At 43.0% G+C, this 27,845-nt stretch overlaps 1 protein-coding gene across 1 annotated transcript in view; it reads right to left on the bottom strand.

Moving 5' to 3' along the window:
* The window catches only part of LOC147707821 (gamma-aminobutyric acid receptor subunit rho-1-like), a 477,030-nt gene that overhangs the window by 122,599 nt on the left and 326,586 nt on the right, over positions 1 to 27,845 (bottom strand). Inside the window, exon 5 of the mRNA XM_086925248.1 lies at positions 24,447 to 24,670. Coding sequence (XP_086781374.1) covers positions 24,447 to 24,670 — 224 coding nt within the window. The remainder of the gene's footprint in view (positions 1 to 24,446; positions 24,671 to 27,845) is intronic.

Genomic DNA, 27,845 nt, shown 5'->3' with positions numbered 1-27,845 from the left:
TTTTCACTATGGCAGGCCTAGCTGTCCTATGTAGAAAAATAAAGTACAGATGAAAATACTAATATTGGTAACTTGGGAAACGGACCAGCAAAAAAAAAAAATAATGTACTTATCTTATTAGTTATTAAAAAGAACTGATTTGTAATAAATATTAAGGAAATGCAGATTTTTACAAAGTTACGCTTCACGTGCTTGAACTTTCAGAAGACTACTTAGCAATAGCATCTGCCACCTCCCAGTCTGTGCTCACCCTGGGGAAGTAGCGTGAAAGATGTGTGAAATTCCCCCCAGGAGCACACAATAGGCTGGCTTGAATGTGCAGAGATGACTCCTCTGAGCTAAATAGAATATGCAGCCTGGGGGAATTTTGTTGACACCACAGTATTAAATCCTGCCTGGCACTGTGGTGCACATGAGAAGGGTGAGAACAGGAGAACTGAGAGGCTGAGAACAGGACAACTGTTGTGTATCTCCTGTCTGGTTTCTTAATGACCCTCCTTTTGCCCTGCCAGATATCTGTATTGATGTGTTGTGAGTGCAGTGCCCTTTCCAAATTCATTTAGTGTTAGATGTGGGAGGATAATAGTAACTACCACAGCACACTCCCCTATAAACCCACAACCCCCAGAGCCCCCAACTTTATTATGGCCAAAGACTTTCACCATCTTGAAAATGCCCGGACACATGGCATTTTGGGCCTGTTTGCAATAAGGCAAACAGAAACTACTGGAAAAGTGGGTTGGGTTGCCCCTGGGAACTTTTATTCCATTAGTTAGGGAGTGCCCAGAAGTCACTCCCACCCACTACCCGGTGCTAGGCATAAACGTGGCACCACACAACACCTGAAAACAACACCTTCTGGACCTGGGGAAGGAACAGAAGAGGACTGTGCATGCAATGTGTGACTTTAGAGGATTCCTGAAGGACTAGATCTGCTTCCCTATGTACCCAGGAGAAAGAAGTAAACTCCAAGGGTCAGTTGGCTAACCTGTTTGGCTTCAGGAACATAACAGGCTGTAAGGGGTTGTTTCCTGGAAGTACCTACCTGCCAAGTGGCAACTGGACGTGGACGTGGACCTGGACTGGACCCTGATATTGGCCTCTGCCTCTGCCTGACACCCTGTGAGTCACTGATGCCCTGGGGGCTTTAGAAGTGCGCTCCTGTAGTTGTTTTGGCACCAGAAGAATGTTTAGAGATTTCCAAGAACCCTTCCTCCAGACCAGTGTGACTTAGAAACGTTTTCTAACTTTTAGGGTTCTAGACTTATTCGGCCTGGACTCCATCATGTTCAGCCTGAAATTCGGCAACACTAGTCTGGATTCATTCCACTGCAGTGCTCTGCCACATAGAGATTTACTCTCCCGTTGCCGATCACCACGGGATCGGCTCCGATTTTCCCCCGCCGGATCCATTGACCGGCCCAGGTCTTACACAATCAGCGACTGGATGCACGGCAGCCCTGGTTGTATTGATTTCTGCCATCTGCGCACTGCCTCAGTTCGGGCTCGAGCCTTCCGTCGCCCATGCACTGCAGCCAACCCAAGTCCTGATGATGATCCCGATTTAAAGTGGATCGAAAAGTCGTCGACTGTTCAGCGCGAACATAGGTGCTACAGACAAAGTGGTTCTCGAACAACACCTGCAAATCATATCTAAATGAATCCTTAATACAATTGTTGAACCATTCTGTGTCTTCTATTCACTGTATATATTCACCACCAGTCACTATGCGCCGTCCTCGCTGATTATTGTCACTTGAGTCGCTACCGTGTTTTTCACTCACTCACACTGAGCACCAAGTACAATTTGGGTTACCAATATTTATTTTAATTTGTATATTGCAATGCTGTAATAACTGCAAATTACTCTGCTTACCTTTTTTCCTTTCTTTACGTTTCTGTATTAAATATGATGCCATGAGCACATACATGAAAACAAGAAGAGTCTCCTTATCTCCTTATGATAATGTTGTATGCATGTCTTGCCTAATTGTCTTTGAATTATACCAGTTGGGATACCATATGTTATTCTCACACTCTCTACCCTAATCCCAACACGGTTTAAAGGGTTTACTCTTGTTATTTGTACAACAGCCTGAAATTGGACATTGTTCTCGGTCTGCCAAGACCATTAACTATCATTGGAGCTTTAATTTTTCTTGATGCAATTTTTCTTAAAACTTTAAAAATTCGTATCTTCTCTTCCACTTATTTCATTTATATAATTTTGTTTGATAAATCTTTTTCTAGTTTTCTAATTCAGTTCTCAGAATTTTATTGCTTGGTGTTTTATCTTTATTACTATTTTATCACTGTATGTCTACTTTACATATTGCACTTCGGTAAGGCTGTCTGCTGTATGCCATAGCTACCAGTGAGTTGAGCACAGGTTAACATACTGACTTTAAGGGTTCACTTTGACAAGGGTTATGATTATTCCTTGAGTTGAACAGTTGCTGACTCTATATAATCAATTTCACCTGAGTCCAAATCCCCAGAATGGAGAATAAACATGAAGATCCAAAATAGCTGGGTTCTTTTTTGCATGGTTGTCCATAATTCTAGCAACTTTTGTGCTTCGATTTAGCACCTGATCTGTGCAAGTGGTGAATTGTAGCATCAGGGCCAAAGCAGAGTTGGGGTCAGGGGTTTAGGAGGGTCTCAGGTTACACAACAGTTTCTGTTCCAGTTGGGGGAATGTTCTAAGCTCTCCCAGCCCCTCATATGCATGCAATTTACTGGGTGCGTTCTCACCCAGTAATATTGGGTCCAGTGTTCTGGTACCTGGTAATCCAGAAGGCATCGATACGGAACCATGTGGAATCATCACAGCAGTACACACACTGGAGTTACTGCTCCTTCAAACTTGTAATCAATGTCTAGATGACATAAAGCTAGAATCTGGCTCTACAGTTAGCAGAGATGGTATTATAATAATGAAGAATGAAAGGGTTCAAGCAAACTTTAAGCAACTTCCAGGTAGTGAGGAGGAATGCACATGACACAGCCAGCCCAGATCTGTACGATTCCCCACATAGGGGACAAGTGAGAAGGCAAAAATTGATTGCCGGGCTGAATCGAATAGACACATGGAATGGCTCTCAGTTAATACAAATAAGTAAGGTAAAACCATTGATAACATGTAAGCTGGAATTCCACCTACCCACTAGTGAACTATGCAACTATCTTGAACTTGAAGGGAACTTTATGAGCATTTTGACATTGTGAGTAACAGAGGACTTATAGCTGATGTAGTATTTAAGATCATACTTTCAGGTTTCCAACAAATGTGAAATCTTCAACAGATTACAACAGAATCCAACCTGACAACTTGATACTCTGGGACCAAAATAGAATTGAGTGGAATGAGGACCTGCGGGCAGATAACACTGCAACAAATTGGCCAACAGTATTTTTTGATACTCCGCATAAGTCAGTGCAGCAAAAAACTCTGGATTAATGTGAACACTGAAGATGTGCAGTTCAGAGTAGTTCTGGAGGTGCAGGTAAGAAACATGTAGACATATATTGGGAGACTTTCTAGATGCAGAAGAACTGTGGAGTGATGGATTATATCGAATGTTTCTGACGACAGTCTGACACTCACAAAAACTAATTAGCTCTTTATTTTAAAGGACCTACCTATCTAGGTAACCGTGCTATTCCTTGCCAGTACTGTGCATTTAAAGAGGACCTTGCTGGTGAAAGACCGTAGTGCTAAGAAAGTGGAAATCAAGCAGGAAGTTTAAGATTGAGGATTGAATAAAAGATATGGGAAAGTCAGCTACACTGAAAATTCCTGTTCAACTAGTTCATCAGTTGTTAAAACGCCCTCATGCCATGGGGTGTGGGTAGGCGGAGCAACAAGATGACTGCTCGACAGCGAAACTCTGGAGCCTCTCATTGCTAAACTCGTGTCCTCGTGGTGGTAACTGGGGTGTTGATAACTCTGGAGCTGTGGTGTGGCCCAGACCTCATGGGAGCTGATTAAAACCATCAAGCAAGAAGCTGTGCCCTGTGATGCTCCCGGCCTGATGTGGCGTTGGAGGCCCTGAAACAACAGGTGTTGTAAGCGAGCCTGAGGGTGGGGCCTCGTGAGTGCCGGACGATGGCGCCAATCTAGCCATGGCCGGAGCTGCCTAATGGATGCCAGGCCCTTTCGAACTGGAGGTCTCCCGGCTGGAATGGATTAGTGCACCATCGACCGTGCTGCTACAGCTGCTGCCAGAAAGAGACGCAGTGAGTTTCTGCTTCCCGGTTGCGGCACTGTTTCTCCTTCTCCTCGGATCGTGACTTGATCTGGACCACAGTTCGGGGTGCCATGTGATGCTACTGTGCTGTGAACATGAATGAGAGGGGACCTGGACATGACTGAGTTTAGAGGCCCCTCTATCCTCTTGCGTAGAGGTAATCAAGCAGTGCTGGTGGCCTGATAGTGAAGGAATTGCTGCAGATTGGCAACTGCTGGGCGAGTCCCCAGCCAGAGGGCTTTAACCTTCTATACTCCGCTGTGCCTCCTCAGCTGGCTCTGCTGAAATTGAAGCCGGGGGCTTTTCCTCATAGAACTGGACCAGTGTCATTCCCTCACAGTACATCTTAGAGCACGGGTATTGCTTAATAGAAAAGGTGTCATACCACTACGGGCTTTCGTATCGACCCAAACCACACGATGGGGCGAAGCGACCCCAAACAACGTCAACTCACATTTGACTCGACCAAGACCCCTCGCAGCGAGGAGAATGATGAGTCGTCTGGGGCAGGCCCCCCCCTGCTGGAGGGGGCAGCAGCAACAATGGCAGAACTGCGGTCAGGTTTGTAAATCAATTGACGTGCATCTAGATATATTGACAGCCTGGTTAGAAGACGTACATGGTCACATTGAGCAACAGGGGGCTCGCATAGACACCGCAGAGCAAAGAATATCGAACCTCAAAGACACACAACCCAACTTCACTAAGAGACTTGAGTGAGCCGAATGCCTTCTTAAAGAGGGGGCCTCTAAGGCGAAAGATTTTGAGGCACGGTCACGCCGGAATAACATCCGAATAGCCGGCGTGGCAGAATCGACAAACACTGGCCCCATGAATGCCTATGTGGAGTGGCTCCTCATGGAGCTCTGTGGCAGGGAGGCATTCTCCATGACTTTAACAGTTGATAGAGCACAGAGATCACTGGCCCCATGACCGGCATCTGACACACATCCGGGGTTAATAATCGCTCGGCTCCTCAATTATCATGACTGGGATGCAGCCCTCTGTTTGACAAAAGAAATATCCAGCATAATGGGGATGTCACTGGCATTCTTCCCTGATTTCACACCGATGGCACAGGAGGCACGTCGTAAATTCACAGAATTTGAATGCACGCTTCAAAAAGCAAATGTGCGCTATGCTATGCTGTACCCGGCGCGGTTTCGCATCCAGATGAATTGTAAATCACATGTTGTTGATACACCAGCAGAGGCCTCCTGTTTTTGGAAACAGCAAAGTGTGGAAAGTGCTTCCGGAACAGATGACGGCGAGGTTGCTTCCCCTCCTTCGAAACCAGCAGACCTGTGACAAAATGTTTTCTTCTCATGCTGTTGCTCCTGGCTCTATGTAGCCTGTCCCTGCAGGCTGTCCTGGACCGGCTTGTTGATTAGTCCTCAGATGTGGCTCACTGGGGGGGAGCTCCCCAATGCCAAACTTCCATTGGCTGCACTAAGATCAATCAAAACATATAAACCCTTTATTTCTGGCACTCTCCTGCGAGTGTGGCTTACTTCCTAGGAGTTCTCCTACAGTTTGTATTAGTAGTTATTATTTTTGGTAATGGAGGGATTCACCGAATATTGGCTGTTTACTATCCGATGTGGGTGGGGAGTTGGGAATTTGGGCTTTTTTTTGTTTCAGGTTGTTTCTTCTGGCATTGCACATATACAAGGCATCATTTGCACTTCTGACCGTGCATGCACATATCCTACGCATTATCGCATATCCATATGTCTTTTATTGTCTAAATAATCTTGTCAAACAAAGGTTCTGGGACACTACGACTGAAATGTAGTTCATGGAACGTGAGAGGGCTCTATAATCCTTGAAAGGGACAGCAGGTACTAGCCTACCTTGCCAGACATGCTGTTTAAGTAGCATACTTAAAAGAAACTCATTATATACAGCATAGTATTAACCGCTTTGCATCACAGTGGGAGATAACTGTTTCTTTGCCAGCTACAATACCTTTTCTAGGGGTGTGTGTATCCTTATCAATTGCTGGCGGTCACTGGAGCGTGGAGAGTAGGGTTAACCGGAGCTTCACGTTGACGGTTGTCTTGGAAGGCAAGATCTTGGTGCAAGAAGGCCCGTTTGCGGGCACAGACAGCCAACAACTTCAGGATTTCTCTTTGTCTTTGAGAAGGAGTTCAACTGATGCCACACCACGGGTCAAGGACCTGAGGGGTACATCTTGGGGATCAGGAACTCACTCCAGCAGTAGCTACCAGGGCTCAGGCAGCAGGTCAGCTGGGCAGATACAGAGATGCCTCTGGATCTTGCTATGATCCTGTAGTTTAGAACATTAGGTCATAACTTTAGGCTTGGATGAAGGGTGCCGGTCCAGTCTTTTTTCTCAGCAGGTACATAAGGTGTCCAGTAACAATGTAGAAGACTGTTATTCTGTAGTAGCCACAGGTCTAAGATTGTACTGAAAATATTGGCCTGAGGGCCCAATATTTACACTTGGTGGCAGCTTTACAGTAGGAGACATTTCTAGAGGTTTTCACCACCAGAGGTGCTTTGATTTTCCTACCTCCCTGTCAAGTGCCCAGCTTGTCTGGGGGCATAAAACACTAGTGTGAACCCCTTTGTGGGTGTGCTGAGGCAGACAGGCTGCATGTACTAAATGGTTACAAGAAGAGCATTTTAACTTTCGAAAGGTGGCATTTTCAGAATTGTGACTCAAATCCGAATTTACCATTAAAGAGGGTTTTAAATGAAAAGTTATTAGACACCAAACTTGACTTCCCTACCTGTTTCCAGTTGAAAGTTATCACTTAATAAATAAGTGATAATAATAAGGTAACCCAATGTTATCCAATGTTATCCTATGGGAGAAGTAGTCCTTGCAGTAGTGAAAAATGGATTTAAGAGTTTTTTCACTACCAGGACATGTAAAATTTGTAAATAGGTGTCTAACTTTTTAAATACAACACACCCTACCCTATGGACTTATTAGGAGATGTCCTAGAGGTGACATGTGTATTAAAAAGGAAGGTTTAGGCCTGTCGAAAGGTTTACATTGCCAGATCGAATTGACAGTTTAAAATTGCACATACAGGCTGCAATGGCAAGCCTGAGATATGTTTAGAAAGTTTACTTAAGTGGGCAGCACAATAAATGCTGCAGGCAACTAGCAGAATTCAATTTAGGCCCTTGATATATATGGTGCCACTTTACTAGGGACTTACAAGTAACATAAATGTACCAATTGGGTTTAAACCAGAAGATTTCCCGCAATACGTGGCTGAAATACATACAATTTAACTTCATACACATGCCATATACTACACCCCACCGCTTATTCACTATTTATGAAGGGGAATCAAAGGATGTCCGAGATGCAACCAATCCAATGCAAATTTTATACATGTGACCTTGGGTTGTGAGAGAATACGCAAATTCTGGTCTGAAATGATAGCCAAGATTAACACTACACTAGGGCGTTACCTTACACCCACAGTAGAAACCTGTCTGCTAGGGCTCTTCCCCCATCCACCCAAGCTTAAAATAGGAAATTAATTATTTGACCTGACATTGGCCAAAAGGAGAATAGCCATGGCATGGAAACCTGTCATAGGACCGCTAATACATGTTTGGAACCATGATGTGGTTACATGGGCTGGTGCGGAGAGTAGGGCTTTACATAATGAAGAGGCAAAAAAGCAGAAACAACACCCAATTGCTGAACAATGGAAGGACATATTATTCACATGGGAACACCCGAGCCACACTAACGAAAGCAGCGAGGGTACGACGGTCTAGAATATAATGGCTAACTGCGACAGACTAGTGCATAATTAGAAGATAGTTAAAGTAATTGCTACTCCTCCCGAGAAATATAGACAAGACTCCACAGGCAAGACATGATCAAGTGCAAACAAAATATACATTGACTTGAGCACCAAGAACCCCCCTAACTGTAGCTCTCAAATATATATGTAGACTGCTCTCCTACTCTAGTTGAGTTATTAAAGTTTGTTTGAAACCAGTTTTAAGGAATGCAATACAACATTCCCTGCTTCAATAATGCAGTCTGACGAGGGAAAACCCCCAAATATGCACAAGGCTAAAACATATTGGATTTACATACAATGGCATACTACTCGAATACAGCAGGAGGTACAGAAATACAATAGAGGATCTTAAGTGATAAAAGTACTTTACCTGTAACCTTGTAACTACCCTATATAGATTACGAGGCCTTCCATGTGGAGTGCTCTATGCTGCAAATTGACGAAGCCCTGTGTATTAGTATATTATTCTGAACTGTATGTACATAATCAAAAGGCCAATAAACATACTTAAAAAAAGGGGTTTAAGCCAATGTTACCATGTTTAAAGGAGAGCACACATGCACTTTAGCACCGGTTAGCAGTGGCTGCCCGTGATGGTGTGCGGTTCAGATGTACAAAGTGGGTTGGGTCTGGTCTCTGCTTACTTTTGGACTTAAAATACATTTAAAAGAAAAATGTCCAACAAAGTAAAGTTCAGTAGGGCTAGGTAACTGGCTTTGTCCGAGGTAGAGGCGTTGTCGTTATTGGGGAGCTGCTAGACAAAGTCACAGTGATTATTCCTATGTTAAGATTTAGGGCCTGATTTAGATCTTAAAGGGCTAGTTATTCCATCACAGCGGTGATGAATTTCCCGTCCGTCAAAATATAAATCCCATAGGACATAATGGAATTTATATTTTGGCAGACATGATATCTGTCCCTGGTATGACAGAGTACCCCGTTCGCCAAGATCTAAATCAGGCCCTTAGTCTCCTTTTTGGAAGTCTAAAACCTCCAACCGCATGAAGCTGCAGGCTGTAGCTGACAAGGTCTACATGAGGACGGATACTCCTTCCGCGAGGAGCAGGTGAACAAGATGTGCTGCTGCTGAGAAGATCATTGGTGATAGGAAGGGGTCCCAGTAACGTAGAAGTAATACTCACACAATAAAAAATAGAATCAAACAGAAAACAACTTGCTACACAATGTTTAATTCACACTGTGGGAGCATATTGAATATACAATGATTCAAGGCAATTAGTAATTTCTTGTAGTGCCCCAAAGAAGTAAAAGGAAGGGGAGGGTGTGACAGTGTAAGGAGGTAGTGAAAAAGGAGGGGAAAGTTTAGATACTGGTGTAATCAGCAAATATAACGATTATTTTTGTATGTTACATAAAACTGTACACAAAATCAGGACCGTTTAGGTTCATATAGCTTATTCAGGCAAAAATCATACTCCACATAGTTCATAAATGAGAGCAATCTGGAATGGAGTTGATATGGGTAGACTGGTAGTTGTCGACGTTTCGACCCTTATATATGCAGACAGTAATATTCTTGCTGTAGGGTCTTCATCAGGACAAGGGGCGTGGGACACATAACCTAGTTAATGTAAAGATATGGTGTTTTAGAGTAGGGTAAATTATCCCTATGTTTATTTAAAACAAAGAGCACATCAGCACATATACGAATTGGCAGATTCCCGCCCATTTTAGTTAGGGCTAAGGCATGGGAAAACAAAACTTGGCGTGCACACGTCACAGATATTAAAGTCAAGTTAGCATTTAAGCGTAAAAATACTCAGGCTAAAGGTGGGGCAAACTCAACACTGTTTTTTAAGCCTCCCGATCATTAATTTATTTAATTCCCTAGGGTAAAAAACGGTTGGGAATAGGCTGGCCGTCATCGATGGCTATGGATAACATAATTATGTGAAACATTATTAAAGAGATTCAGAAATGTTGCGGTCATAATCTAATGGCCTCGAACTTAATTAGCAACTGATAATACATCAAGTTTCGAACTTACCACAACAGTGGTAGAGTCGGGACCCGATATCATCGGTGTCAGGGTCGGTCTAATCAATCTGTGGGTTAGAAAGGAGGGGACGATGTAATCGTAATGAGATACAGTAAGTAACCGGACGGTCAGGCGGAGACAAATGACTCACCATATTGTCGAGTTTCTATTTATTATAAATGCCTGTCGTAGTCCAGGGTTATGTCGATGCTGGTGCCAATTCTGTGAAATAAATTAATAAATGGCTGTTGTGGAAATCGTATCTCATTAGCGGGTAACATATTGTCATTTCGGACACTGGAGAGGCACTTACCCGATCGCCGTATTTAAAACACGTCCGACGGGATTAAGGTAGGTTAGTGGATGAATGCGGAACACACTCAGGATGCGTCTAAAAATCAAAAGTTAAAATGACGTTTAGGGACATGGCTCGTGCAGCCTGGGGATTGCCTCTGAGTAACGGGCAGGAGGGCTAGGAGATTCCAATATTACTTACCAAGTACGGAGTAAATCTCGTGGTGATCGCTGCTCAACATCGCAATGGCGAAGTTAGGTTCCGGATTGGTGATATCACCAAGGGAACGGGATCACGTGATCTACTCGGACCGTGTGGAAATAGTGGAAAGACTATTAGGGGTTGCTTGGTTACCGCTTGTAAACCATAGACTCGGACCGTATCAACATAGTAGATAGATTACTAAGGGTTGCTGAGTTACTGCTTAACAGCAATAATCATGGTGAAAAGACTGGCCGCCTAGCTGGGTAGCCTACACACTGAATCACAACTGGTAGAAACGTATAGTCAGTAATTGTTAGTAAATAATATAGGATCTGAATCAGGGTGGAACAATTGGACATGAAGCATAGGTCAGCATTGTAATATGCAGTCAATACGTAGCAAGCATTGCTGAGCACCAAATTCATTGATATTAACAATCATAGATACATATTTCAAAACACATGTTTAAAAGAAACAGGAACAGCGCTATTGGTGCCATTGAGAGTGCATAAGAGCCAACCAGTGGTGTACCTCCCACACGGGGGTATATAAACCATTAAGTTTGGTCTAGAGTGGTGTACCTCTCACATGAGGGTAAAGACCACAACACTTGGTCGAAAGATTGTAAAGAAGTTAACACCAAGTAACGACTGTATCATTCTTAAGAGGGACATATAGAGTTGGTTATACACCCATATAATGACCCACCATACCAGGATTGACGTACCTCTCACATGAGGGTATGGCCATGCCTTTGGTAAATGGAACTGTATTAGGATAAAGTAGCCAATTGAGAGAAAGAGCTATCGAGTTCATTAAGCCCGGATTCAATTGAGTCTAATGCGTGCATCCATTTTAACTCCCGGGTGTTAAGGATGCTGGCGATATTGCCGCCACGGGGTCCCAGTGTGGCCTTTTCAATGATTAACCATGTGAGGCTCTCGGGTGAGTGTCCAGCTGTGGTGAAGTGGTCTACCAGCGGAGCACCTGGCACTTGGCACCGTATTCTGCTCATGTGCTGGAGTATTCTTGCTTTCGCTTTCTGCTGTGTTTGGCCAATGTATATCAAGAGACATGGACAGAGGATGGCATAGATGATATTTGACGTATTGCAGTTAGTGTGTGTCTTCATTTGGATCTTGTGATGGCGATAGGTGAATTCTTTGGTTTGAATGGTGCTGTCGCATGCTTTGCAGCTGCCACATCTGAAGTGACCCACTATAGGCGGTAAGTTCCACAAAGTGCTGACAGTAGGATCCAGTGGTGTCTTGAGAAAAGACCGGACGACCTGGTCTTTAATGCTTCTTGCTTTTTTGAAGGCGTGTAGAGGCGGATTTGCTTGGTTGATATCATCAGATATGAGTTCCCAGTAATGGTTGATTATGCGTCTTATTTTATTACTTTTGGTATTGAAAGTAGTCACACATACTATTCTTTGTTCTGGACAATCCAGGTCAACCTTGGGAGTTAACAGGACTTCACGGGGATAAAACCAGGCCCTCTTCCTTGCTCTTTTGATGAGTTGCTTGGGATAGCCTCTGCTTGTAAGTCTTTGTTTGAGTTCTTCTGATTCCATAAAGTAATCATCTTTGTTTGAACAGTTCCGACGTATACGAAGGAATTGCCCGAAGGGCAAGTTGTCTCTTAGGGCCCTCGGGTGATGACTGTCATAGTGTAACAGTGAGTTCCTTTCTGCTGGTTTGCGATACAGTTTAGTTAGTAGATGTCCAGAGTTCTCGTAGATGGTGAGGTCGAGGAAATTTATTTGGTGATCGTCAGATTGAATAGTGAACTTTAAAAATTGGGATTGCGTATTCAACCAGTCGAAGAACCTTGTTAGTTCCTCCAGACTACCATTCCATATCAGTAGGATATCGTCTATGTATCTCATCCAGAGACCAAGATGGTCTCTGAATGGATTCACCTGATTCAACACAGTGTCTTGCTCAAAAGCTGCCATGTAAAGAATGGCCACGTCTGGTGCAAATGGAGCCCCCATTGCTACTCCCGATGTTTGGATGTAGAATTTATCCCTGAAAATAAAAAAGTTTTTAGTCATGGCTATCCGGAGCAAAGCCACAATAAATTCCGTGGGCACCTGAACTGGCGCTGGTCGTTGTTGTAGACACCGAGTGATGACCATCAGTGCTTCATGCTGAGGAATACATGTATATAGAGATACAACATCACAAGTTGCCAGACGTTGTTGTTGAATGTTGAAGGGTAAGTTTTCAACAATGTTTATGGTGTGCATAGTGTCACGAAGGTATGCTGGTGTTGCCTCTGCAAGTGGTTTAAGAAAAAAATCGATGTACTTTCCCAAAGGTTCAAGGATGGAACCACATCCTGAGACTATAGGACGGCCTGGAGGGTCAACCATAGATTTGTGAATCTTTGGGATGGTGTAAATTGTAGCTAACCGGGGGTGCTGTGTGTTTAAAAAGTTGAATTCCAGTTCTGATAGAAAGCCTTGGTCAAGGCCTGCCTTGGTGATCTCCTGGATTTCTAGGGCGATGGCTTTTGAAGGGTCCGCTCTCAGTTGTTGATAGCTCGTACCATCATTTAATTGGCGATAAATTTCAGACTCATACGAGGTGACATCTTGCACCACGATTGCGCCACCCTTGTCCGCAGGTTTGATGATCAGTTGCTCATTGCGAGCTAGCGATTGCAAGGCCTGTTTCTCTTCTTTGCTGGTATTATATCTAGTAAAGCACTTAGTGCCCAGTAGCTGTAAGACATCTCGTAGTACCATCGATTCATAGGCCAATATTCTGTGTGACATAACACTGCTGAATGGGACAAAAGTTGATGGGGGTCTTAGCCCGGTTACAGAGGATTGGGTAGTTGGCATAGAATTACGAAAAAAGTATTTTAATCGTATTTTGCGGAAAAATTGGAATAGTTCCGCACGGATGGTAAAGGCATCCGGGTGGTTGGTAGGTACATACGATAGTCCTTTACCCAGTATTTTGATTTCATTCTCGTTCAGAGTATGCTTAGATATATTCACAACAGGGCTGGCAGCCACATCAGGGGCACCACCCAAAAGTCTTAATCGGGGATAGTTCTCATGGTAGCCTACCATCTGTAGGTTTTGTTCCTGGTAACACGTTCCCCGTGTTGTGGTTCCGTCTGGAAGTGCACCTGTTTTTGAAGTTGGCCACGACCTCCATTCCATACATTTGTGTTCTGTTGAGATCCACGCTGTTGGCCGCGTTGCCAGGTGTTTCCTCTGCCGCGAGGGGGTCGCCATGTCCCCTGGCGTTGCCCTAAAAAAGGGGGGTTTTGATACTGATATTGCTGGTATCCGGAGTCTGAGTAGTTTTGCTGGAAATTGGGTCCTGGTTGTTCTTGCTCGCCCTCCGAGCTGTAGGAGGAGTCCGAAAAGGTGTAATAGTTTCGTCTCCCTCTAGATGTTCCCCGGCCTCGGTTGGGGAATCTACCTTGGTTGTCTTGTCGGAAGTAATCCTCTTGGAGATATGGATAGGTCTTCTTTTTGTCATATAACCTAATATCACGTGCCAATTTCTCCAATTTTCGATTTTGAGTTGTTAAATCAAAATCCTTTAATGTTGCTTCTAGGTTGGTTAGAGTTTCCTTAGCGCTTGCGAAATTGGCATCAGCCGCTATCTCTTCTCTTAAGGTCTTGATTTCCGCTGTGATTAGATGGATTTGTTCGGCGGCGGTTTCCACGCCTAGGACCATCCAGTGACGGGAGCAATTGTTTGCAACGTGACTGAAACCCTCTCTAAATTTTGGTACCTCTACAAATATAGCCGGCTCGATTTTTATTTGCAACCCAATGGGGATGATGTTTTCTTTGAGGTACTTGGTGAGGAGGTGACCATGCCACCGAGTCCGGACCAGTTTCTTCTCCAACCGCTCAAGACGGGAAATTTTATCTTTTAATGTAAAGTCAATGGTCGAGATATCAGAGGAAATGAATACGTTGTTTGGATCTTCTAATAATTTGTCAATATAATCCTCGGAGTAGGATAAAAGTTCAGCCATGATGTGCCAAGATCAAATAAATTGATCATGAAGTGAAACCTCGCAGAGCATTTTCTGCACGAAGTACAATATAGATAGGGGGGTTATACCCAGAGAGTCACGGGGACCTGGGTGGACAATTGGTGATAGGAAGGGGTCCCAGTAACGTAGAAGTAATACTCACACAATAAAAAATAGAATCAAACAGAAAACAACTTGCTACACAATGTTTAATTCACACTGTGGGAGCATATTGAATATACAATGATTCAAGGCAATTAGTAATTTCTTGTAGTGCCCCAAAGAAGTAAAAGGAAGGGGAGGGTGTGACAGTGTAAGGAGGTAGTGAAAAAGGAGGGGAAAGTTTAGATACTGGTGTAATCAGCAAATATAACGATTATTTTTGTATGTTACATAAAACTGTACACAAAATCAGGACCGTTTAGGTTCATATAGCTTATTCAGGCAAAAATCATACTCCACATAGTTCATAAATGAGAGCAATCTGGAATGGAGTTGATATGGGTAGACTGGTAGTTGTCGACGTTTCGACCCTTATATATGCAGACAGTAATATTCTTGCTGTAGGGTCTTCATCAGGACAAGGGGCGTGGGACACATAACCTAGTTAATGTAAAGATATGGTGTTTTAGAGTAGGGTAAATTATCCCTATGTTTATTTAAAACAAAGAGCACATCAGCACATATACGAATTGGCAGATTCCCGCCCATTTTAGTTAGGGCTAAGGCATGGGAAAACAAAACTTGGCGTGCACACGTCACAGATATTAAAGTCAAGTTAGCATTTAAGCGTAAAAATACTCAGGCTAAAGGTGGGGCAAACTCAACACTGTTTTTTAAGCCTCCCGATCATTAATTTATTTAATTCCCTAGGGTAAAAAACGGTTGGGAATAGGATGGCCGTCATCGATGGCTATGGATAACATAATTATGTGAAACATTATTAAAGAGATTCAGAAATGTTGCGGTCATAATCTAATGGCCTCGAGCAAGAACAACCAGGACCCAATTTCCAGCAAAACTACTCAGACTCCGGATACCAGCAATATCAGTATCAAAACCCCCCTTTTTTAGGGCAACGCCAGGGGACATGGCGACCCCCTCGCGGCAGAGGAAACACCTGGCAACGCGGCCAACAGCGTGGATCTCAACAGAACACAAATGTATGGAATGGAGGTCGTGGCCAACTTCAAAAACAGGTGCACTTCCAGACGGAACCACAACACGGGGAACGTGTTACCAGGAACAAAACCTACAGATGGTAGGCTACCATGAGAACTATCCCCGATTAAGACTTTTGGGTGGTGCCCCTGATGTGGCTGCCAGCCCTGTTGTGAATATATCTAAGCATACTCTGAACGAGAATGAAATCAAAATACTGGGTAAAGGACTATCGTATGTACCTACCAACCACCCGGATGCCTTTACCATCCGTGCGGAACTATTCCAATTTTTCCGCAAAATACGATTAAAATACTTTTTTCGTAATTCTATGCCAACTACCCAATCCTCTGTAACCGGGCTAAGACCCCCATCAACTTTTGTCCCATTCAGCAGTGTTATGTCACACAGAATATTGGCCTATGAATCGATGGTACTACGAGATGTCTTACAGCTACTGGGCACTAAGTGCTTTACTAGATATAATACCAGCAAAGAAGAGAAACAGGCCTTGCAATCGCTAGCTCGCAATGAGCAACTGATCATCAAACCTGCGGACAAGGGTGGCGCAATCGTGGTGCAAGATGTCACCTCGTATGAGTCTGAAATTTATCGCCAATTAAATGATGGTACGAGCTATCAACAACTGAGAGCGGACCCTTCAAAAGCCATCGCCCTAGAAATCCAGGAGATCACCAAGGCAGGCCTTGACCAAGGCTTTCTATCAGAACTGGAATTCAACTTTTTAAACACACAGCACCCCCGGTTAGCTACAATTTACACCATCCCAAAGATTCACAAATCTATGGTTGACCCTCCAGGCCGTCCTATAGTCTCAGGATGTGGTTCCATCCTTGAACCTTTGGGAAAGTACATCGATTTTTTTCTTAAACCACTTGCAGAGGCAACACCAGCATACCTTCGTGACACTATGCACACCATAAACATTGTTGAAAACTTACCCTTCAACATTCAACAACAACGTCTGGCAACTTGTGATGTTGTATCTCTATATACATGTATTCCTCAGCATGAAGCACTGATGGTCATCACTCGGTGTCTACAACAACGACCAGCGCCAGTTCAGGTGCCCACGGAATTTATTGTGGCTTTGCTCCGGATAGCCATGACTAAAAACTTTTTTATTTTCAGGGATAAATTCTACATCCAAACATCGGGAGTAGCAATGGGGGCTCCATTTGCACCAGACGTGGCCATTCTTTACATGGCAGCTTTTGAGCAAGACACTGTGTTGAATCAGGTGAATCCATTCAGAGACCATCTTGGTCTCTGGATGAGATACATAGACGATATCCTACTGATATGGAATGGTAGTCTGGAGGAACTAACAAGGTTCTTCGACTGGTTGAATACGCAATCCCAATTTTTAAAGTTCACTATTCAATCTGACGATCACCAAATAAATTTCCTCGACCTCACCATCTACGAGAACTCTGGACATCTACTAACTAAACTGTATCGCAAACCAGCAGAAAGGAACTCACTGTTACACTATGACAGTCATCACCCGAGGGCCCTAAGAGACAACTTGCCCTTCGGGCAATTCCTTCGTATACGTCGGAACTGTTCAAACAAAGATGATTACTTTATGGAATCAGAAGAACTCAAACAAAGACTTACAAGCAGAGGCTATCCCAAGCAACTCATCAAAAGAGCAAGGAAGAGGGCCTGGTTTTATCCCCGTGAAGTCCTGTTAACTCCCAAGGTTGACCTGGATTGTCCAGAACAAAGAATAGTATGTGTGACTACTTTCAATACCAAAAGTAATAAAATAAGACGCATAATCAACCATTACTGGGAACTCATATCTGATGATATCAACCAAGCAAATCCGCCTCTACACGCCTTCAAAAAAGCAAGAAGCATTAAAGACCAGGTCGTCCGGTCTTTTCTCAAGACACCACTGGATCCTACTGTCAGCACTTTGTGGAACTTACCGCCTATAGTGGGTCACTTCAGATGTGGCAGCTGCAAAGCATGCGACAGCACCATTCAAACCAAAGAATTCACCTATCGCCATCACAAGATCCAAATGAAGACACACACTAACTGCAATACGTCAAATATCATCTATGCCATCCTCTGTCCATGTCTCTTGATATACATTGGCCAAACACAGCAGAAAGCGAAAGCAAGAATACTCCAGCACATGAGCAGAATACGGTGCCAAGTGCCAGGTGCTCCGCTGGTAGACCACTTCACCACAGCTGGACACTCACCCGAGAGCCTCACATGGTTAATCATTGAAAAGGCCACACTGGGACCCCGTGGCGGCAATATCGCCAGCATCCTTAACACCCGGGAGTTAAAATGGATGCACGCATTAGACTCAATTGAATCCGGGCTTAATGAACTCGATAGCTCTTTCTCTCAATTGGCTACTTTATCCTAATACAGTTCCATTTACCAAAGGCATGGCCATACCCTCATGTGAGAGGTACGTCAATCCTGGTATGGTGGGTCATTATATGGGTGTATAACCAACTCTATATGTCCCTCTTAAGAATGATACAGTCGTTACTTGGTGTTAACTTCTTTACAATCTTTCGACCAAGTGTTGTGGTCTTTACCCTCATGTGAGAGGTACACCACTCTAGACCAAACTTAATGGTTTATATACCCCCGTGTGGGAGGTACACCACTGGTTGGCTCTTATGCACTCTCAATGGCACCAATAGCGCTGTTCCTGTTTCTTTTAAACATGTGTTTTGAAATATGTATCTATGATTGTTAATATCAATGAATTTGGTGCTCAGCAATGCTTGCTACGTATTGACTGCATATTACAATGCTGACCTATGCTTCATGTCCAATTGTTCCACCCTGATTCAGATCCTATATTATTTACTAACAATTACTGACTATACGTTTCTACCAGTTGTGATTCAGTGTGTAGGCTACCCAGCTAGGCGGCCAGTCTTTTCACCATGATTATTGCTGTTAAGCAGTAACTCAGCAACCCTTAGTAATCTATCTACTATGTTGATACGGTCCGAGTCTATGGTTTACAAGCGGTAACCAAGCAACCCCTAATAGTCTTTCCACTATTTCCACACGGTCCGAGTAGATCACGTGATCCCGTTCCCTTGGTGATATCACCAATCCGGAACCTAACTTCGCCATTGCGATGTTGAGCAGCGATCACCACGAGATTTACTCCGTACTTGGTAAGTAATATTGGAATCTCCTAGCCCTCCTGCCCGTTACTCAGAGGCAATCCCCAGGCTGCACGAGCCATGTCCCTAAACGTCATTTTAACTTTTGATTTTTAGACGCATCCTGAGTGTGTTCCGCATTCATCCACTAACCTACCTTAATCCCGTCGGACGTGTTTTAAATACGGCGATCGGGTAAGTGCCTCTCCAGTGTCCGAAATGACAATATGTTACCCGCTAATGAGATACGATTTCCACAACAGCCATTTATTAATTTATTTCACAGAATTGGCACCAGCATCGACATAACCCTGGACTACGACAGGCATTTATAATAAATAGAAACTCGACAATATGGTGAGTCATTTGTCTCCGCCTGACCGTCCGGTTACTTACTGTATCTCATTACGATTACATCGTCCCCTCCTTTCTAACCCACAGATTGATTAGACCGACCCTGACACCGATGATATCGGGTCCCGACTCTACCACTGTTGTGGTAAGTTCGAAACTTGATGTATTATCAGTTGCTAATTAAGTTCGAGGCCATTAGATTATGACCGCAACATTTCTGAATCTCTTTAATAATGTTTCACATAATTATGTTATCCATAGCCATCGATGACGGCCAGCCTATTCCCAACCGTTTTTTACCCTAGGGAATTAAATAAATTAATGATCGGGAGGCTTAAAAAACAGTGTTGAGTTTGCCCCACCTTTAGCCTGAGTATTTTTACGCTTAAATGCTAACTTGACTTTAATATCTGTGACGTGTGCACGCCAAGTTTTGTTTTCCCATGCCTTAGCCCTAACTAAAATGGGCGGGAATCTGCCAATTCGTATATGTGCTGATGTGCTCTTTGTTTTAAATAAACATAGGGATAATTTACCCTACTCTAAAACACCATATCTTTACATTAACTAGGTTATGTGTCCCACGCCCCTTGTCCTGATGAAGACCCTACAGCAAGAATATTACTGTCTGCATATATAAGGGTCGAAACGTCGACAACTACCAGTCTACCCATATCAACTCCATTCCAGATTGCTCTCATTTATGAACTATGTGGAGTATGATTTTTGCCTGAATAAGCTATATGAACCTAAACGGTCCTGATTTTGTGTACAGTTTTATGTAACATACAAAAATAATCGTTATATTTGCTGATTACACCAGTATCTAAACTTTCCCCTCCTTTTTCACTACCTCCTTACACTGTCACACCCTCCCCTTCCTTTTACTTCTTTGGGGCACTACAAGAAATTACTAATTGCCTTGAATCATTGTATATTCAATATGCTCCCACAGTGTGAATTAAACATTGTGTAGCAAGTTGTTTTCTGTTTGATTCTATTTTTTATTGTGTGAGTATTACTTCTACGTTACTGGGACCCCTTCCTATCACCAATTGTCCACCCAGGTCCCCGTGACTCTCTGGGTATAACCCCCCTATCTATATTGTGCTGAGAAGATCATAGCTTGAGCGACCGAGAAGTCAGGACAACCATCTATGCACCTACGTGGATTGACAAACAGGTAGGACCCGGCTACCTCCCCGTTCTCAGAGCACTTTTTGGCAGAACATTTTCTAACTCCCCAGCATTATATCTAGGCTATCTGGGCACCTTTAGAACTGCTTCCAGGGGTCCAGGATTGGAGAGGCACCACTTAGAGGATCAGTATTCACTCAGGCAGGGTCGAGGCATGGGTTCAAGATGTTTAGAGCCTTTCTGTCCCTGAGGCTCTGATCAGGAGGCCAGCCAACTAGCCCTTGCAGTCACTGTGGACGTCCTGTGTTTAAGATGAATTGCAGGGCTCAAGCTGCAGGGCAGATTCTGGTTGTGCAAAGCCAGCCTCAAGCAACATAGCAGGCTATCTTGGTGCAGCAAAGCAGTCTTCTGAAGTACACAGCAGGCCTCAGCAGCAGACAGTCCTCTGTTAGTCCTACCACAGACCCAGAAAGTGAACTGAAGAGTGGGCCCAAGGGTCCCCTTTTTATACTTGGGCCTATTTTAAAGTAGGAGAAACCTCTGTTCCTGTCACAGAAGTGTCTGAAATTTCCTGCCTTCCTTCCCCAGCTCTAGTCTTGCTACAGGCACAAAAGGCTACAGTAAAGTTGTTTGTAATAGAGCAGGGCACAGGCTATTGAAGTCAAGTAGGTCTATGCACAGCTCCACCCCATTCTGCCTAAGATGACTCATCCAGGTGAACCTAATCCACCTATTGTGTGGCTGTTGGGAGGAATATACAAAGGCCAACTGCAACTAACACCTAGTCATGTGACGCAGGAATAGGCTGCAGGTACCAAATGGTTAGGTCACAAAAATGCTAACTTTCTAAATGTATTATCAAAAAACATAGGCTCCTGTGGACACTTAATGAAGTAATCTCAATGTATATGGCCACTATGGAAATATATTGGGTTATAGTGATATTGGAGAGAGAAGGAAGCAAATACACATCTGATTTGTTTTTGAATCAAAAATATTTATATAATCCTTGAAATGAAATACTGTTCCAAAGTAATACATTTGAACATATAGTTTTGAGTGAGAGGTGTCCCACTAAAAAACGGAACCTAGGAAATTAGTGACATATATGTGAAATATATACAAGGTTTCCAATACTTCATATAAACGACCATTAAAATATATATGTACAGTAGACAGCGCTAGATACAGTGATCAGTGATCAGTCCTGGTAAACAATGGTTCATTTATGCAACTTGTGTGCAGTGTAGGGTCTCTTCAGGACCTATGATCGTAGGGACACCTGAAGGGTAATGGACCAGCTCGTGTGGAGGGTGTTGCACAGTACAAAGGATTAGAAAAAGAAACTCACATGGGTCCCAGCAGGGAGCCCAAGTGTGGGGTGAGTGGTGAGCCGGCTATTATGTGAATGCGTGAATGTAAGGCTCCATGTGTGCGGAGGATGGCACGATCAAAGAGCTGTCAAAACGGGTCGAGTGCCGATTCTGAGCGCATGAATGGAAGCAGGCTACTTCCTTCTTTCGTCAATCATGACGAGGCCATACTTTTATCATATGGAGGGTGAGAATATTCTCACTTCGGTGTCTCATATGGAGAATGAATCAACTTCAGCTTGTGGCAATCCTGCCAAGTAGCAGGACAGCGTGTGTCTGTCTGCTCAGGTACTAGGTACAGGAGCCTTTGTTCTTTTATAATACGTTTATTACCCTGGTTCCGTGTGAGTAGGGTTCCCTTGTTCCTGTCCTAACTTTCTAAATGTGGCATTTTTAAAATTGCAACTTTAAATCCAACTTTACCATAAGAGAGGATTTTAAATTCCAATTCTTCAGAAACCAAAACATGACTTTCCTACCTGCTCCCAATCCAAAGTTATGGCTTATTAAATGTAAAAGGGTAACCAATGTTATCCTTTGGAAGAGGTAAGCCTCACAATAGTGAAAAACAAATTTGTGAGTTTTTCAATACCAGGACATGTAAATGTACAACTTTTAAATTACAATGCACCCTGCCATTTTGGGCTGTTTAGGGCCAACCTTAGGGGTGGTTTCTATGTATTAAAAAGGATGTTTTAGGTTTGGCAAATAGGTTAGTTTGCCAAGTCGAATTGGCAGGTTAAAACTGCTGGCAGGCTGCAACATTTTAGAGGGCTACTTAAGTGGGTAGCACAATAAGTGCTGCTGGCCCACTAGTAGCATTTAAGTTACAGGTCCTAGGTATATGGTATACCACTTTAGTAGGGACCTACAAGTAAATTGAATATGCCAATCAGGTGTAAGCCAATTTTACCATGTTTTCGGGAGGGAGCCCAAGCACTTTATTACTGGTTAGCAGTGGTAAAGTGTACAGAGTCCCAAGGCCACTAAACAATTTCTGATAGAAAGGATGGGTAAAGGCAAAATGTTTAGAGGTAAGACAAACCTAAGGCTGACAGGTCGGTCTAAGTGACATCAGGGGAACTGTACTGATGGCTGAAAATGAATGCTCATTATGAAACGGTATTGAAGGAATTTTCACCTTGTGGGATGAGTGATTAGGCACATAAGGCGTTTGTCCATGACCGTGAACTCATAATTTATCTCCAATGGCTTAGGTGAAAATGGGCACTGAATGTGTTGGCCCAGAAGAGATATGAAGTGGAAAAATAATGATATGTTTGTCCTTATGGATTAATACGCGAGGTGACCTGAGGTAGAAATTGTAAGTGAGACACTCACAACAAGAATGTTAGAATTTTTGGAAGATGTGTTTCTCTACACCACCACCCTTGGTGATATCAACCCCTCCTTTGAATTTTTTCTACATCAATGCCATTGAAACCACTTCTCCTTTCTAATCAACGTACCTCCAATCACATATGTCTAACTGACTCATTGTCATTCATCTGTAGTTAGCTCCACACATGCTAAACTCTTTAAGAGTGTTGTTATTCAGCCCCTTAATCCATAACGAGTTGGTTATTGCTACCAGAACCTTATTTAGTCTTCCTAAACACATTCCTACCAAATCCATTTAACAGTAAGCCAAGTTGCTCTAAGTTAAAATTGGTGCACTCTTCAAACAATTGACACAAGTGCTCAAAGTAGTTCCTGGCATTTTTCCTCATTACCGTGCTCACTTTTTCATTTGCCTCACTCAAACCAGGTCTCAATAATCTGCCAACTTCAATATTCTAGTCATAGCTAAACCACCTTGTGCAACATTCAGTTTCCAGTCTCTACTCTCTGGGCACAATTCAAACAAAGGTAAAGTTAGACCAAAAGTCTAACTTAGACCAAAAGTCTAACTTTACTACTTTTCAGGTAATCACAAAGGTAAAGTTAGACCACAAGGCTAACTTAGATCAAAAGTCTAACTTTACTACTTTTCGGTATTCACAAAGGTAAAGTTAGACCAAAATTTTTACTTAACCCAAAAGTCTAACTTTACTCGTAGTAAATTACCTTTGTGAATAGTAGCCAGTGTGAACAGGGGGAGAGGATGTAGAAAAAGAAGCAGGGACATGTTTTAGATGATAAAAAAAGAGGGTGTCACTGAAAAATGTATGATTTTTTCATGTATTACTCATACCATTATCCGTAACATTTCTGTTATTAGGCAAGTTTAGCAATATGTACGTAGTAGACAGAAGGATGTGTTGTAAATAGTTTTGGAGAAATATTTATTTAGTAGATGGGCTGTGTTGCAAATGTTTCTGCAGCTGATTGTGATATGATAAGGAGAGAGTTTCAAGGAAGTCGATTCTGTGAACAGTTTGTAAGTGAACATGCTTGAGGGAACGGCTTACAACCAGTGTCTTCAATGTACAACAAATTTGATCTCAGTACTCCCACAATAATTATTCTCTCCCATAAGTACTGCAGCTCATTACAATGCTGCCTAATACGCTGTTGAGTACATTGCATTATTTGATAACTCTTGATTAATGTAATAAAGTATAACTCTCATTTTCAATAACTTTATTACAAATTTGAACATGCATGTGGATTTTATGTCACACAAAAACCTCTGACTATGTACTGTTATAGTGAAAAGTATCTTAAGATAATGAAGTGGTACCTCAGGCTGTATAGCACCTTTCCATCTGGCTGAACCCGCAGCATGACGTTGTCGGTAGTTGTGTCATGGATAAAAGATCGCTTAGAATGAACGAAAAACATATCTGGAACCCAGATCTTTTTCACAAGCCTCCCATCAAATGTCATGCTTTGGTTGGTACTGCTGGGGAAAGATAGCCTCTCATCCTTCCAATAGTGCCTCAAGTACAGGGTCATGGTGAAGTCCTAAAGAAAAGAAATGTAACATGAGTCATATCTTTGTACTATGACTGAATTACAATCAAGTTTCTACTGGAGACTATTGTCAACACTACAGAAACAAACACACATTGCTTTGTCCGTCTATAATGGGGTCTGAATCTGTTAAATGAGGATAGGTTTAACAAACCCTCGATATTTCTGGTATTTAAAATATCATATTTGATTTGCTCTGCGTGGACTGCCACACTGACAGCCGAAACCGCTTTGATTAGCGATGCCGGCACTATCTTCCTCCCTTACCCCATCCACAACTCAGTTTCTTGTTTGTTGCCGGCCGGTTTTGCCATATATAAATATTCTTTATGAAGACTACCCTAATTCAACAGCCAATACAGTTTATACAGACCTTAAACTAGCATGAGGTGGGTATGATTCAGAGACTTAGAAAACAGATTGCCTATGTGAGAGTAGAAAACAAGGACATAGCGGGAGGATGCAGAACATTTCTGGGTGTCACAAATTGCTTTTTTCATGGATGAGCTAGCCTATGAAAAAGGTAACAGGGAGTTTTTGAGTTAGATCTCGAGCACGATGCTCAAATATTTGAGTCCCACTTTACTCCAATGATCCTCTGTTCACCTTCCACTAGAATATGGTCAACATAGGGGACTGCATATCGGGTAATGTCTAAAAGCAATAGAGAGCCTGAAATTCACTGAAAAGACACCACTAGAGAATTTCTCTCAATAAACAAAGAATGTGTGGTATTAGTAGATAAATGTACAATTGAGGAGGCAGAAGCAGATGACACTGTGGGAAATGTATCAAGTGCTGTAATGTAGTAGAGGGCTAGTTTGATTTGTTCAGATCATTACTACATCACTACTTAATCACGATTTGCACTATTTTTCAACATCTCTAACTCACATTGTTTCTTTAGTGTCAGACTCCATCTTGGACCAGGAAGTCTGGGTTTAATCCACGGTGTTTGAAAGAGTTTTTGATACTCATCTGATCCCCCACATCTTCTCTGTACACTCGATTCTTTAACCACATTTATACTGAAACATGTCCATCTTCTGTGAACACCGTTGTGAAGCTGCAGCAGGCAGTGTAGCGAGAATGGAAACCAGGGCCTGACAGGAAACCAAGATCAGCCCTAGCAAACTTTTCAAACCAGCGCCACACTGCAGAAGGCCACAACTAGAATAGGGCCATGGGGCCATGGTAAGGTCATGGTGGCCTATCATGTTATAATAGTAGCCCGCAGCTACAGCCCACTGGGAAAATGCCATGGTGGCACAATGACCAGCCATGCCATTATCAAACTAAAGTCTTAGTGCACTCAAGCTGACCTTGCACAAGGCCCTGAATCCCGTTATCGATAAAGTATCAACCTCAAGGTAAAAACTTGCCGGAGCTGCAGTCGAGGTTATAGATGTTATCCATGACTGCCTGGAGCAAAGTTCTATCCAGCAGAAGTGGGTCAGAGCCAGTGTCTGGACGGCTTGTATCAGCCTGCCAGGAACATGCAGTGGCAGGTCTCCATGATGGATAAGATACTCCTAGCAGGAGATGGCGAGGCCAGGGTTTGAAGTAGTAAGTAAGGTACTCAGATAAATGCAGTAGTTGCTGTCAGTCAGTTCTTCCCCACTAGAACTGAAGAGGAATTCCACTTTTATATGGCATAGCCAGTAGATTCCACTAAATCAGTGTCTCAACTTTGAAATTGGTACTAAATACCAAGGGAATATGAGAGTCGTCAGGGACCTTGGGTAGTCATAGTATATCTGACATATATGAAAAAGGAAAATCCAACTTATTAACTTCGGCGCAGTGGGTGAAGGTGACAAAATGTGCTTGGTGCACAGCCGCGGTTACAAACCCTATTTGTACTGTTTATCAATTTGTAACGAGCCACACTGTTCTTTATTTGGATGTGCACGTTGACCACTATTATCACGTGTGTATCACCAATAAAAGAGCACCAAGCATGTTTTGTCACCATCACCCATTGTGCTGCAGTTAGTAAGTTTGATTTTCCTTTTTTCATAATTTTTCTTTTGTTACAAATAAACAACCATTTGGTATTTAAGACTAGTATACCAATAACTAGAAATTGGGCAATGCATTGTAATTGGCACCAAATCCTCCCTTCTGGGACTCACTAAGCACCCGAGATGGCTTCACAACATTGATCTGAAACCTTGGGTGCTCGCCCAGAGCCGGTCGCCAAAGTAAAGACCTTAGGTTTTTGGCTTGAGGTTAATCTGACGATGAAATCCCAGGTCACTAAGGTAGCGTCTACATGTTTTGCGGCCCTAAAGTGGCTGGAAAAATCATCTGGATGTTCCCTTTTTCAGTTGAAAGGACAGTCAGTCAGGCCTTGATTTTTATCAAAACTGCATTCTGGAAGCATCCTTTATTTAGGGGCAGACAAGGCCTCTATCAGACACCTAGAGGTAGTACAGAACTCTGCCACCAGGCTTTTGAACCGTCTTCTAAACATGCCTATGTGTAGGGTCTCCTTCTCGAGCTTCATTGGCTTGCAGTGGACAAACGGATACAGTTCAAAGCATTATGAAATATGCATAAAGCCAGGTCGAGCACGGGTCCGCGGTATCTACAAGAACTGGTAGTCCCTTTCCAGCATTCTCACTCCCTGCGACCGAGCAACTGATACTTCTGTACTGTTCCCAGAGTCAAACTGACTCCTATGGTTGGTCACTACTTCTCATACTTGGGGCCCCAAGCTGTGGGACACTTTGCCTAAGTCCCTGAGGAGCTGTCCCTCTCTGACCATCTTTCGTAAAAAGTGAAAACCTGGATGTTCTATTCTTGTCTATTCAGCTAGTCCTTACCTTGTTGCCTAAGTGGCAGGAAACTCTGTGTGAGTAGCTATGCGCTATACAATACTTTATAATAATTGGTGACAAATATTAAACATCAAATAATCATGTTGAAGTTATACAGACTTTCTCCTGCCACATCTGCAACAAGCGTTTACAATGCAATAGGTCTCGCAATAGCGAGTTTTGGAGCTATTGGCATTGTAAATGGCAAAGCCTTTTATAAAAAATTAAAAGGCATTGTCATTTACAATACCAAAAGCAATATCTATTGCATTGCAGAACGCTGTGTCTGTGAAGCAGGCGCCGCGCTCATTAAAGTGTAAAATAGAAGAAAAAAAAGAAAGAGC

Source organism: Lissotriton vulgaris, chromosome 6 (assembly GCF_964263255.1).
Source record: "Lissotriton vulgaris chromosome 6, aLisVul1.2, whole genome shotgun sequence".
In the NCBI taxonomy this organism is placed as follows: domain Eukaryota; kingdom Metazoa; phylum Chordata; class Amphibia; order Caudata; family Salamandridae; genus Lissotriton; species Lissotriton vulgaris.
The sequence above is the reverse complement of the archived record's forward strand: the minus strand, read 5'-3'. Positions and strand labels throughout refer to the sequence as shown.